Source organism: Choloepus didactylus (genome assembly GCF_015220235.1).
Source record: "Choloepus didactylus isolate mChoDid1 chromosome 24 unlocalized genomic scaffold, mChoDid1.pri SUPER_24_unloc2, whole genome shotgun sequence".
NCBI lineage: Eukaryota > Metazoa > Chordata > Mammalia > Pilosa > Megalonychidae > Choloepus > Choloepus didactylus.
Window position 1 is genome coordinate 1,450,330 of NW_023637605.1, and position 13,290 is coordinate 1,463,619.

Below are 13,290 nucleotides of genomic sequence, written 5' to 3' on the forward strand. Positions count from 1 at the left end.
TACTTGTTAAAATAGTAGCTTTGATGAACAGGAAATATTTCTTGTATCCACATCTGTGAAAAGTGTAAAGAAGAGATTATCTGTGCAAGGAGGTCACATATTTAAAGGAAACCTGGAGAGAGCCTATTTCTTTATGGAAGTGGATGAGCATTCTTATATATTTAAATAAAATGTGTCTGTTGAAAGACTAAGACACCATTTTAAAATAAATCATTGTAAGATACATGAGCAGTATATAACAATGATGAATGCTGAAACTAAAAGTGTTCAAAAGGGCTTGGAATTTCAATAGTCTGCTTTTGGATACATATAGAGTAAGTGACACTGCTGTGAAATGCAGTTATATATTAAATGAAAAAATTACCAGAGCTTGAAAACCTATTATGGATAGTAGTTTTATAAAAGAGTGCCTGTTGAGTACAGCAGAAATTAATGTAATAAACAAGTATTTGCAGAGGTAGGAAAAACTGTTGCTGAGGTGTTAAAGATTGATGGCTGAACAATATTAGTTCATTTTCATAACATTCTTTTTCTGAAATTCAATTGAGCACGCCTCAATTCTGGGAATGTCATTCAGGTCTCAAAAGGGGCAACTGGGTCAAGAAGTTAAATTATGTATGAAGTTTTAGATTGCAGCTGGTTATAATGGATATAAACACCACCCACATAGCTATATACTTGGCTGTGTCCTTGGCCAGTGGTTCTCAACAAGTCCCTGATCAGGAGCTTCAGCACCACCTGAAAACTTGTAGACATTGCAGATTCTCAGGCCCTACCCCAGACCTCCTGAATTAGAAACTCTGGGTGGTGGGGCTCATCAGTCTGCTTTAACAAGCCTTCCAGTTGATTCTGATAGACACTAAAGGTGGAGAACCCCCAAACCTAGATATAATTCATGTGTAAAGAATTTTTAATTCAATTTTATTGAGATATATTCACATACCATACAGTCATCCAAAGTGTACAATCTCCAGCCTGCTGATAAGCCACAATAAATTTTAAAAATCTGAGTCTTCCCTCTGGTTCTTACACGTGACAGGCAAATTCCACCTACAGAAATAGGCTGGCTCCTAGTAGCCTAAGAGAATAATTAAGAGGATTAAAATTGGGTGTTCATAAAATTAGCCCCTTATTAGCATTTACTGAACACTGGAGCAGTATTGGTATTCCACTACCTCCAGGTTGACTGCCATATCTCATTGCAAAGACTCTGTCATATAAATAATTGAAATTCCTACAGCTGGGAGGGAAGACCACTTTATCAATGCTGCCTTGAATTGGCTATGGTTTTCAATTGCTATTATTATTTCTTGTTAATTATGCATTAGTCTTTAGCCTTTGGATTATCAGTTTAGTCTCTTAGTGGTTGTTTGTTGAACTCTACAGGGTATAGTGATGTATATTTGCATCAACAGTAGTTTTGGCCTGTAATTTTCCAGTAACTAGACTTCAAGGCACATAGGCCTTGCAGTTGAATTATAAATCATTAATATCTCTATTGCTAAAACAGATATACATAATCCACTCCCCTTAAATTTTCTTTTAAGGTGAGTCTGATTCTTCCTTGTTATATCTGATTTCTTTTTACCTTTGAATTGAGAACTGATAAAGAAGGTGGGCCACAGAGCCCTGAGTCAGATACCAGTTTGGTGGGTTTAACATGATAGATGGGCATGAGGCTAGGATCCCAAAGTAAAGGAATTTGGAACAAGGTGGAGGAAGTCAAATATTGCAGACATCAGAAAGCAATATTGCCTCTGGTTTGAGGTTACTTTAAATAACAAGCATTTAATAAGCTCTTTCTGTGGTTCAGACAGGGTGCTGTAACATAGTTACTGCCACTAATGGGCTCACAATCTATTTTTCGTTATGGACCTGTGCTTATTGTTTTACTTTGTGAATTGATCTGAAGTTAGTGTATGCCCAGTTTTCCAGTTGCCCTTAGTTGAGAAGCAACGTATTTGGTGGAAAGAACATTATTTTGCAGTCAAACTTACTACGTTCTACAATATTACTAGCTGTGTGATTTGAGGCAATTATTTAAATTTTCTAAGCTTCAGTTTTCTCCTGTTTAAAAGAAAAGGATTGGGGAGAGGGATTAATGATCTAATATCCATTTCAAAGGGTTAGAAGAATAAGTGAGATACATTTTAAATTGCTTAGCCCAGTGTCTATCTTAAAATATTAATCACCAGAATGTCAGCTCCATGAAGGCAAGGATTTTTGTCTTTTGTTCACTGCTGTGTCCCCATACTTACATCAGTGCCTGGAATATAGTGGTAATATATGGTAAATATTGGTTGACTGTTGAAATGCTCTTTGATTGCCTTCTCTGTGTGACTGTTCTATGCACTGGAGAAACAGCAGTGAACAAAACAGACAAAAAGAGACAGCCCTCCTGAAGCTTACATTCTAGTTATTTTTAATAGCAAACATTCTTGAAATATGATATTTCTGAAAGAGCCAAAATATAAAATAGATAAAATGGGGCATATGACTCCAGGTTGAAGAGAAAATAGGGGTGCCTGTCCTCTCTAGTTATTTGGTCGAATTCTCCACCTACCCAAGTTCTGTTTTTGTGAAGCCCAGCTTGAAAACCACTGCATTAGACTATTTGTGGTTGGAAATGAGACAAACTTTTCTCAGAGAGCTAGCTGTTTTTCCCTGAGTTTTATGAATAGGTGTGGCATCCTTTAGCAAGAATTACCCCACTGGCCAGTTAGTTGCCTTTTCTCAGCTTTCATAGCCCTGTTCTTATCTCTGTTCAGAATTTATCACACATATTATAACTGTTTTATTCTGTGTTGTCTGCATCCTTACACGTGGTAGGCCCTGAATTCGTATTTGTTCAGTTGAACAGGGAACCATCAATTAAAAGCTATAGACAGCAGCTCAGCATTTCAATTCATAATTTCTCAAATTGCTTCTTTCTAATTAGTTGTTTGGGCATGTTATTAGTTAGTCTTCCCTAAATCATTTTACTTGCCTGGAAAATTGCAAAGTTAATAAAATATATAAACTGGACCAGTTTGGGCCAAGAGCTGGAAGTCATCCTGCTTACAGGTGGTAGCCGTCATCATAAATGTGTCAGTGGAGCCAGGGTACTCAGCTATTCTGAGGCTTTTCTCTTTGACCTGGTCAGGGTTTAATTGCCATCAGTCACACCCAATTGTATTTTGCTAGGAATAAATTGCTATGCTGTATGATTTCACTAGAGACAGTGTTCGTTAAGCCTGCCTCAGCAAGAGAATCACCTGGGCTTCTTAAAAGTAGACTCCCAACCGGATTCTAGACCTACTGAATCAGACTCTCCAGGGGAGAGGCCTGGGAATATGACATTTAAGAATCATCTTGGGTGATTCTTCTGATCAGGTACTGGCAAGTTTAATGTCTCATTTCCAACTACAATTAAGAAGAGCAGAATCTACAGGGGATAAAAGATACTTGTATGTTCTTCTACCTGCATAGAAATTTTGTAAAACATCAATTACCTCCAAGGAAAGAGAGTAAAAGAACTTTTACTTTTTACTGAATACACCCTCACCCTGTATTTTTTTCCCACATTCTTTATTGTGAAATATAACATGTTCAGAACACTGATAACATTCAAAATATGATTTAACAAGTAGTTACAGAGCAAATTTCAAAGAACGTTATGGGTTACAGTTCCACGGTTTCAGTTATTTCCTTATTATGAAATATAACATATACAGAGGGGTGATCACTTTCAAAGTACAATTTAATGAGTAGCTATAGACTGACCCTGTATTTTTTTTTATTTTTCACATTGAATATGTTCTGCTTTTATTCAGCCATAGTTTATCTGTTTATCTTTTCTTTTTTTATTAGAGCAGTTGAAAAAAATCATGCAGAAAGTACACGGTTCCCGTATACCACCCACCCACCCCCCCAACACGACACAGTTTTTCCCTATTGTTATTTTGCAGTAGCGTGGCACCTTTGTTATAATATCTTTTGAGCAGGTTTTGCGTCTCATGATACAAAAATGCAAAAAGATAGGTGGTAAAAAATTCTCCCTTTCCCCTTGTCCCCAGCCACTAGGTCCTCCTCTCCAGAGGCAACCAATTTTATCAGTTTGTTGTATATCCTTCCAGAGATACTATGTATATAAAACCAAATACAGAAGATGGCAGACTGGTGAGCTGTATGCTTTAGTTACTCCTCCAGGAAAGTAGGTAGAAAGCCAGGAACTGCGTGGACTGGACACCACAGACCAATCTGACTTTGGGCATACTTCATACAACACTCATGAAAACGTGGAACTGCTGAGATCAGCGAAATCTGTAAGTTTTTGCGGCCAGGGGACCCGCGCCCCTCCCTGCCAGGCTCAGTCCCGTGGGAGGAGGGGCTGTCAGCTCCGGGAAGGAGAAGGGAGAAGTGCAGTGGCTGCTCTTATCGGAAACTCATTCTACTGATTCAAACTCCAACCATAGATAGACTGAGACCAGACACCAGAGACTCTGAGAGCAGCCAGCCCAGCAGAGAGGAGACAGGCATAGAAAAAAAACAACATAAAAAACTCCAAAATAAAAGCGGAGGATTTTTGGAGTTCTGGTGAACATAGAAAGGGGAAGGGCAGAGCTCAGGCCCGAGCTCAGGCCCTGAGGCGCATATGCAGATCCCGAAGAAAAGCTGATCTCTCTGCCGTGTGGACCTTTCCTTAATGGCCCTGGTTGCTTTGTCTCTTAGCATTTCAATAACCCATTAGATCTCTGAGGAGGGCCCTTTTTTTTTTTAATCCTTTTTTCTTTTTCTAAAACAATTACTCTAAGAAGCCCTGCGGTCGCAGTTGATTTGTCTGGGGGGGGGGCGGTTGCTGAACCCTCGGCTCTCAGCGTTGCTAGGAGGGTACCGGCGGCGGGGGCTCTTTCCCGGAGGCGAGGGTGAGGCGGGAGACTGGGCCCGGTCCCCGGTGGAGGCGTGCAAGGTGTGGAGGGCGGCAAGAAGGAACAGGCAGGACACGGTTCTTTGAGGGTGAAGAAGCCAAAAGAGTTTATTAGGGGTGAGCACAGGTTATATAGGCTGGCATAGAGGGCGGGGGTTGTTACAAGCCAATGCTGAGGGGATAAAGGCTAGGATTGGTTCTGAGAGGGTGCGGAGGTTAGGATTGGTTCTAAGAGGGCACGGAGGTTGTTTGAAAAGGGGTGGGAGTTGCTCTGGCAACGGTGTCTGGCAACAATGTATGCGCACTGGTGGTGATGGGAGTTGCACTGGCAACGGGGAGTGTCCGGGCAAGATAAGGGGGTGGGGAAAAGGCGGTTCCCTCCGGCAAGCCTCCCCTAACGGTGGTATTTTGGGTGAGGAAATGGGGCCTGCCTCCGGCCTCACTTTCCCAGGCCTGGGGGGATGTGGAGGGCGCTGTCGCCCGTGCCCACCACCCTCCCCAGGGGCGGATCCGGTCCCCTGGCCCAGGCCCGCCAAGTTGAAGCACGTAATCAGTGTCCCGCATTTCCCCCTTCTTTTCTAATTGAAGGAAGAAGCTTACCGGAGAGGTCCGCTAAGGTATGAGGGAAGGGGGAGGCCGGGGAGGGGAAAAGGGGTTGACAGTGGCTCAGCGAGGCTGGAGCTCGGCGTTGGTGTGGCGCCCGGGCGCTCGACAGGGGCCTTGCTGCTTGCAGGATGGACGAGGGTGGCGACGCTGAGGAGGGTTAGCTTCTTCAGTGGAGGCAAGTTGTTGATACTGGACTTGCACAAATGATGAAAAGACAGCATTGGCTTGGTTCTTAGCAAGCTGGACAATTCTGCGGATAATGCAGGGCCCTAGGGTGAGAGCTAGAATAATCATTAGTAGGGGGCCGATGAGAGGGAGGAGGTATGGGAGGAGGGGGGTAAAGATGTGGGACCAATAGTTGGCAGCTTCACGGTCCCTTTTGCGCTGTTCTAGTCCCTCTCGGACTTTCTTTAGGCTGTCTTCGGCGAGACCTGTGGAATTGGCATAAACACAGCATTCTTCTCCTAGGGCGGCGCAAAGGCCTCCTTCTTTGAGGAGAAGAAGGTCGAGGCCTCGGCGGTTTTGGAGCACGACCTCAGAGAGGGAGTTGACAGAATTTTTAAGATGGGAAATAGCGTTTTGTAGGTGACGAATGTCCTCGTCAACAGCCGCCCGGAGGTGAGTTAGGGCGGAGCCTTGACTGGCTAATGCAGCGATTCTGGTGCTAGCGCCTGCAAGACCTAGGAGGGAGGCAATTGTGAGGGCGGTGATGGGCTCTCGCTTTTGCAGAGGGGCAGGAGCTGCAGTTCTTTCCAGGCGGAGGAAGAAGTCTTCCTCGCTGTGGTATAGGACCCTAGGGATAAGGACAATTAGGAGGCAAGTTTCATTAGTTGTATTGAGGGTTTGCACATTAAGGCAGGGGGTAAGTCCTGTAGAGGAGCAGAGCCATTGGGAGGAGTTGTGGGGAATAAGAAACTCGGCAGAGCTGCTGGGAGATGAGTAGTTGGCACAAGCTGTGAGGTTGGGAGAGTTACTTGAGCGAGGGCGGATGCACTTTCCTGTAAAGGAGACCGAATGAAAGGATAGGGGGATGGCAGAGGTATTCCAATTGCATTCCAAGGGGCTGTTTTCTGTATTTTCTGAAAAGGAAAGGTTGGAGGCAACTGGCTCATACAGGGGGGAGGAAGTGGAGAGGCAAAGCCAACAAGAGGAGGTAAGATAGGGGTGGGAGGAATTCACTGAGGTGAAGGCTGCTTGGATAAGGCCGAGGAGGGGAGAGGAGTAACGAGAGGGAGGTAGGAAAGGTTGGGGTGGTGGGGTTGGCGATGCGTTGTTTGCAGCTGAGGTGCGGCTGGTTGGAGTTGAGGTGCGGCTGGAGGGCTGTGGAAAAAGGGGGTTCACTCGGACTGGGGTCCAGGCCCAGGTGTACTGTTGTCATCTGATGCACCAGGTTGCGAAGACGACGGCGTTCTCGTCTCGTTAGACGCGTGGTTGCTGGTGGCGGGCCGGATTGCCCTTCCTGGGATTCAGATTGGTTGTGCTGCATCATCTGGGAAAACACAAGCAAACCCGCGCCCCTGGGTGAGGAGTGGGGAGGGACCCTTCTAGGCATTATTCTCTGGGTCCTTCCAGTAAACCATCGGGGCCTGGGTGGGCCTATACGAGGGCCCCCAATGTTTATGTAGGGGCGAAAGCCCTTCTTTATTGAATGTGAGTAGATTAAGGTGAATAAGGGCTGCTATGATAAGGTCCCCTGGAGTTGCCTGGGGGAGCATTGCCCTTTCTTTTTCAATTTGTGTTTTTAAGCGGCGATGGACTGCTTCCACAATGGCTTGCCCCTGAGGATTACAGGGGATGCCGAAATGATGGGTAATGTTATATAACTGAAGAAAGGCTGCGAAGGAGGCACTGCGATAGGCAGGCCCATTGTCTGTTTTTAGGTCCCAGGGGACTCCCATGAAGAGAATTGCTTGTCTTAGGGCCTTGATACAGTGTTTGGCCGTTTCCCCGGCAAGGGGGACTGCATAACACATGGCCGAGAAGGTGTCAATTATTACATGCACATATTTGAGGCGTCCAAAGGACGGAACGTGAGTTACATCCATTTGCCATCTAGAATTGGGTTTTAGGCCTCGTGGGTTGACTCCCTGAGGTTGCAGGGGGCCAAGCAGCGCAAAGGGCGCACAAGTTGCACAATTGCGGACAAGATGTTTACAGGTATCTAGGGGGAGGCCACATAAAAGATGTAACGATGTAGCCGAAAAGTGAAACCTGGAATGCAATAACTTGGCCTGGTTAACAGCATCCCCCAGAGGGGCTGCCGTGTGGGTTAGCATAGCTTGGGTATTCTGAGCTGAGACCGCTTGGTTTACTATACTATTGCCATTAGCCAGGGGCCCCGGAAGGCCTGAGTGACTACGAATGTGGCTAATGAACCAAGGATCCTGTCGATGCTCCAGGATGCTTCTGAGGTTAGAAAGTGCTTTATCAATGGCCGAGTCTCCCGGGAAAAAGGTGGAAAATGCGAGGACTTGGCAGACCTGATACGTGTAGAGGCTGTCTGTGAAAATGTTTACTGGGTGGTTGCAGTGGGCATTTAGCGCGTATGATACCGCCAGAATTTCCCCCACTTGGACTGAATGAAGGTTGACATAGCTGAATAGGCGGGGTTTTGGGTGGTCCTGAGAATAAGAGAGGAAGGCGAAATGGGTTTTGGAGGCGTCAGTGAAGACGGTAGTGGCACCCGGGATGGGTGCAGAGGAGGGGAAAGGATGGAAGGGGCTGTGGAAGGGAAGCTTGGCGAGCCCCTGTAACAGTCGATGGCTAGGATAGTGGCAGCTGAATTCTCCCTGAAATCCTTCTAAGAGGATTTGCATGTCCGGGTTATCACGTAATGCGCCGGGAGATTGCTAGCGGCGGGGCTTCAGGGACACTTAGCAGCATAAAGAGTGGTTGGAGCTGCGCGGTGGTGATTGGCAATGCAGAGCGGAGCCAATTGATCTGGCCACAGAGCTGTTGGAGCTCAGTGATAGTGACCCGATCCGGTATGTCCAGCTGGGGAGCGGACGGGGCAATGGTTTTATTAATACTAAACCCTAAGAAGGCTAATGGTGGCACAATCTGAACTTTATCGGGCTGAACCGTGAGGCCGAGGTCAGCTAAATTAGCGGTGAGGTCTTTAAGGATTAGAGGAAGCGCCTCGGCGTCCTCAGAGGCCACCAAGATGTCATCCATGTAATGGATGAGCATGGCCCGCTTTCGCAGGGAGGCCACTGCGTGATTAACATACATTTGGCAGATGGCCGGACTGTTACGCATCCCTTGAGGGAGGACTTTCCATTGGTACTTGCCAGCCGCGCCCGCGTGATTGGGGACGGGGACTGTAAAGGCAAAGCGCGGGCGGTCTCGCTCATGTAGTGGGATGGAAAAGAAACAGTCTTTGATGTCAATAGTGGCTACATGATAGTGGGCTGGGATGGCCACCGGATGGGGGAGACCAGGCTGCGGGGAACCCATGGGAAGAATATGCTTATTGATCTCCCCCAGATCATTGAGGAGCCTAAATTTCCCTGTGGACTTTTTATGAATAACAAATACTGGCGAATTATATGGACTAGTAGAAGGTTCTATGTGGCTTGCGTCCAATTGTTCTTGGACAAGGGCTTGGAGTGCGACTAATTTGTGCATGGGAAGGGGCCACTGCTCCACCCATATAGGTTCCTCAGTATCCCACTGCAGAGGAACGGGCGCTGGAGGTGTTAAATGAGCAGTGGCGCACATTATTGGGGGGGCTGCATGGTAAGCACTGCCCCAGAAGCGGCGAGGATATCACGGCCCCATAAAATTTGGTCTATGGTATGTAGGAACAATGGGCGGAAGGTGCCTGAGTGGCCTTCTTCATCCTCCCACTTAATGGGCCCTATGGCCTGAAGAGAAGTGGAGGTACCAGTGGCTCCCACTACTGAGGGACCATCGAGAACCATGCACATGGTAGCATACTGAGCGGGCATGCAAGAGACTTCTGCCCCTGAATCGAGCGTGCCTGTGTACCATTGCCCCCCTATTCTTAATTTACAAGTAGGCTTTTCTGGAGTGATAGGGACTGTCCAGAGAAGCGTTTTATTGCCGGTGAGGTGATGAGTTTTAGTAGAACCGGCCGGCACGCTGCCTCTTAGGGGCGGGGCTGAGGCTTGCCCCGCTTGAAGTTTAAAGCTTGCTCAGCGCCTTGGCGCTGATTGACACCGGGGCAGCGGCAGAGGGCTTTGGGGTTATTTTTGCAATCGCGTGCCCAGTGATAGCCACACTGACAGCGTGGGCAAGGAGTGGGAGGGGCGCGCCCATTGCGCTGCATGAAAGGTGGGTGGTTGACCTCCGCATTGGGGCACTCCCGGGCAAAATGACCGCTCTGCCCACACTTAAAGCAACCGGTGGTGGCGGCTAAGGCGGCAGTGACAGCGCCAGAGACAGCCTGGGCTAGGGACGCGGCAGCTGGGTCAAAGGCGCTGCAGGCGAGTACCCAATCATATATGCTTTTCTCCCGCAAGGGAAGAATAGCCTGCTTGCAAGGGGGATTGGCTCCCTCGAGAATGAGTTCTCGAGCGAGGGCCAGTTGGGCCTGGGGATCATCAACCTTCCGAGCGCAGGTTTCTTCGACTCTAGAGACAAAGGTGGCAAAAGGCTCATTTGGCTCCTGGAGGAGCTTGGTGAATTTAGTAGGCCGACAGGCGGAACAGTTGGCAAAAGCTCGCAAGGCGATTCCCTGAAGGATAGTCCAAAAGGTGGCAGGCGCATTAACATAGGCGGATGCATTTATAAACGCTCCCGTGCCCAAGTAGGCTTCGGGGTGACGATAGACTCCAGTGGCTGCGTCTTGCTTGCTTTGCCTAGCTGCTTCCGCCTGGAAGTGGGCACGCCAATCAACAAACTGGCCAGGGTTAAGGATGGTACGGGCAAGCGAGGCCCAGTCCTGGGGGAGGCAAAAGTCCATGGCGATATCCTGCAGTATTTGGGAAGCATATGGGCTACCTAACCCGTCTTCCTTAACGGCCCTGCGAAGCTGCTCGATAATATCTGAATCAATGGGATACCAGTCGTACGGTTTCTGCGGTGTGGGGGTAAGGTTAAGAGGAAAGTAGTGAAAAGCACGAGAGAAAGGAGGACGTGCTTGCAGAGGGCCTGGCGCAGGGGTGGGGGCAGGGGCAGCGTTGCCCCAAGGGTTGCCTTGAGGTGTAGAAGGCAGCCAGGGGTTGTTAGTCGGCAGGGTGGGAGGAGCGGCGGCAGCTGCCGGTAGCGGCTCCGAGGGGGAGCTTGTCGAAGGGGAAGGCGGAAGTGGGAGGCCCCATGCGTCGCAAGATGGCGGCGCGGTAGGCGTGGCTAAGACACAAGATGGCGGACCAGCTCCGCCCTGTGAAAGGGCGGGACCTAAGGCATAACATGGCGGACTAGCTCCGCCCTGTGAAAGGGCGGGGCCTAAGGCATAAGATGGCGGACCAGCTCCGCCCTGTGAAAGGGCGGGACCTAAGGCATAACATGGCGGACTAGCTCCGCCCTGTGAAAGGGCGGGGCCTAAGGCATAAGATGGCGGACTAGCTCCGCCCTGTGAAAGGGCGGGGCCTAAGGCATAAGATGGCAGACTAGCTCCGCCCTGTGAAAGGGCAGGGTAAAGCGCATGCGGTTTCCGGCCCGGCTTAGGGCTGACATCATCACTAGAGCACTTCCTCCCCTCAGTAGAAGAAGGAGGAGGAAATTCGCCATTTTGGAGCAGTCTGGGGGGGCGGTTGCAAAGAGGCACATGGCGCCAAACAAAGAAACAAAGACACAAAGGACTACAGCAAAGTAATGGAGGGGAAGAGGGAGAGCTACTGGAGGAAGAGTGTCAGGAGGAATGGGGGACATAGGAAGAGAAGACGAAAGGTAGTCGGGGGCAATAGCCGGGGTAATACGGGAAAGGAGGAGCGGCCCGGGCACGCAGCGGCGAGGGAGAGGCGGCTCCGGACGTGGAGCGGCGAGGGAGAGGCGGCTCCGCGGGGTGGCGAGGGAGAGGCGGCCCTTACCTTGCAGGCGAGGAGAAGGGGAGTTGGAGAGGCGTCCAGGCGAGCGGGTGGTTTACTGGACCGCTGCGTGGAGAGGACCGGCCCCACGTTGGGCGCCAGTTGCGGTCGCAGTTGATTTGTCTGGGGGGGGCGGCGGCCGGTTGCTGAACCCTCGGCTCTCGGTGTTGCTCGGAGGGTACCGGAGGCGGGGGCTCTTTCCCGGAGGCAAGGGCGAGGCGGGGGACTGGGCCCGGTCCCCGGCGGAGGCGTGCAAGGTGTGGAGGGCGGCGAGAAGGAACAGGCAGGACATGGTTCTTTGAGGGTGAAGAAGCCAAGAGAGTTTATTAGGGGTGAGCACAGGTTATATAGGCTGGCATAGAGGGCGGGGGTTGTTACAAGCCAATGCTGAGGGGATAAAGGCTAGGATTGGTTCTGAGAGGGTGCGGAGGTTAGGATTGGTTCTAAGAGGGCACGGAGGTTGTTTGAAAAGGGGTGGGAGTTGCTCTGGCAACGGTGTCTGGCAACAGTGTATGCGCACTGGTGGTGATGGGAGTTGCACTGGCAACGGGGAGTGTCCGGGCAAGATAAGGGGGTGGGGAAAAGGCGGTTCCCTCCGGCAAGCCTCCCCTAACGGTGGTATTTTGGGTGAGGAAATGGGGCCTGCCTCCGGCCTCACTTTCCCAGGCCTGGGGGGCTGTGGAGGGCGCTGTCGCCCGTGCCCACCACCCTCCCCAGGGGCGGATCCGGTCCCCTGGCCCAGGCCTGCCAAGTAGAAGCACGTAATCAGTGTCCCGCAAAGCCCAATACACAAAGCTTCAAAGACTTGCAATTTGGGCAGGTCAAGTCAAGAGCAGAATGAGGAGAGCTCTGACACAAAACGCAATAATCCAGTGGCTGAGAAAATTCACTAAACACCACAACTTCCCAAGAAAAGGGGGGTGTCCGCTCATAGCCATCATTCTGGTGCACAGGAAACACTCCTGCCCATCGCCAGCTCCATAGCCCAGAACTGCCCCAGACAACCCAGTGTGATGGAAGTGCTTCAAATAACAGGCACAGACCACAAAACTGGGCGTGGACATTAGCCTTCCCTGCAACCTCAGCTGATTGTCCCAGAGTTGGGAAGGTAGACCAGTGTGAATTAACAAAGCCCCATTCAGCCATCATTTCAGCAGACTGAGAGCCTCCCTACACAGCCCAGCAGCCCAGAACCGCCCTGGGGGGACGGCACTCACCTGTGACAGCACAGTCATTCCTCAACAGAGGACCCGGGGTGCACAGCCTGGAAGAGGGGCCCACTTGCAAGTCTCAGGAGCCATACGCCAATACCAAGGACTTGTCGGTCAGTGGCAGAGACAAACTGTGGCAGGACTGAACTGAAGGATTAGACTATTGCAGCAGCTTTAAAACTCTAGGATCACCAGGGAGATTTGATTGTTAGAGCCACCCCCCCACCCTGACTGCCCAGAAACACACCCCATATACAGGGCAGGCAACACCAACTACACACGCAAGCTTGGTACACCAATTGGACCCCACAAGACTCACTTCCCCACTCACCAAAAAGGCTAAGCAGGGGAGAACTGGCTTGTGGAGAACAGGTGGCTCGTGGACGCCACCTGCTGGTTAGTTAGAGAAAGTGTACTCCACGAAGCTGTAGATCTGATAAATTAGAGATAAGGACTTCAATTGGTCTACACATCCTAAAAGAATGCTATCAAGTTCAGCAAATGCCAAGAGGCCAAAAACAACAGAAAATTATAAGGCATATGAAAAAACCAGACAATATGGATAACCCAAGCCCAA

General features: G+C 49.6%; 1 protein-coding gene across 1 annotated transcript in view; it reads left to right on the forward strand.

Moving 5' to 3' along the window:
- Positions 1-13,290, forward strand: part of FAM120C (family with sequence similarity 120C) — a 133,839-nt gene that overhangs the window by 9,397 nt on the left and 111,152 nt on the right. Inside the window, 1 exon segment of the mRNA XM_037823779.1 lies at positions 7,171-7,176. Within this exon segment, the coding sequence (XP_037679707.1) occupies positions 7,171-7,176 (6 nt within the window).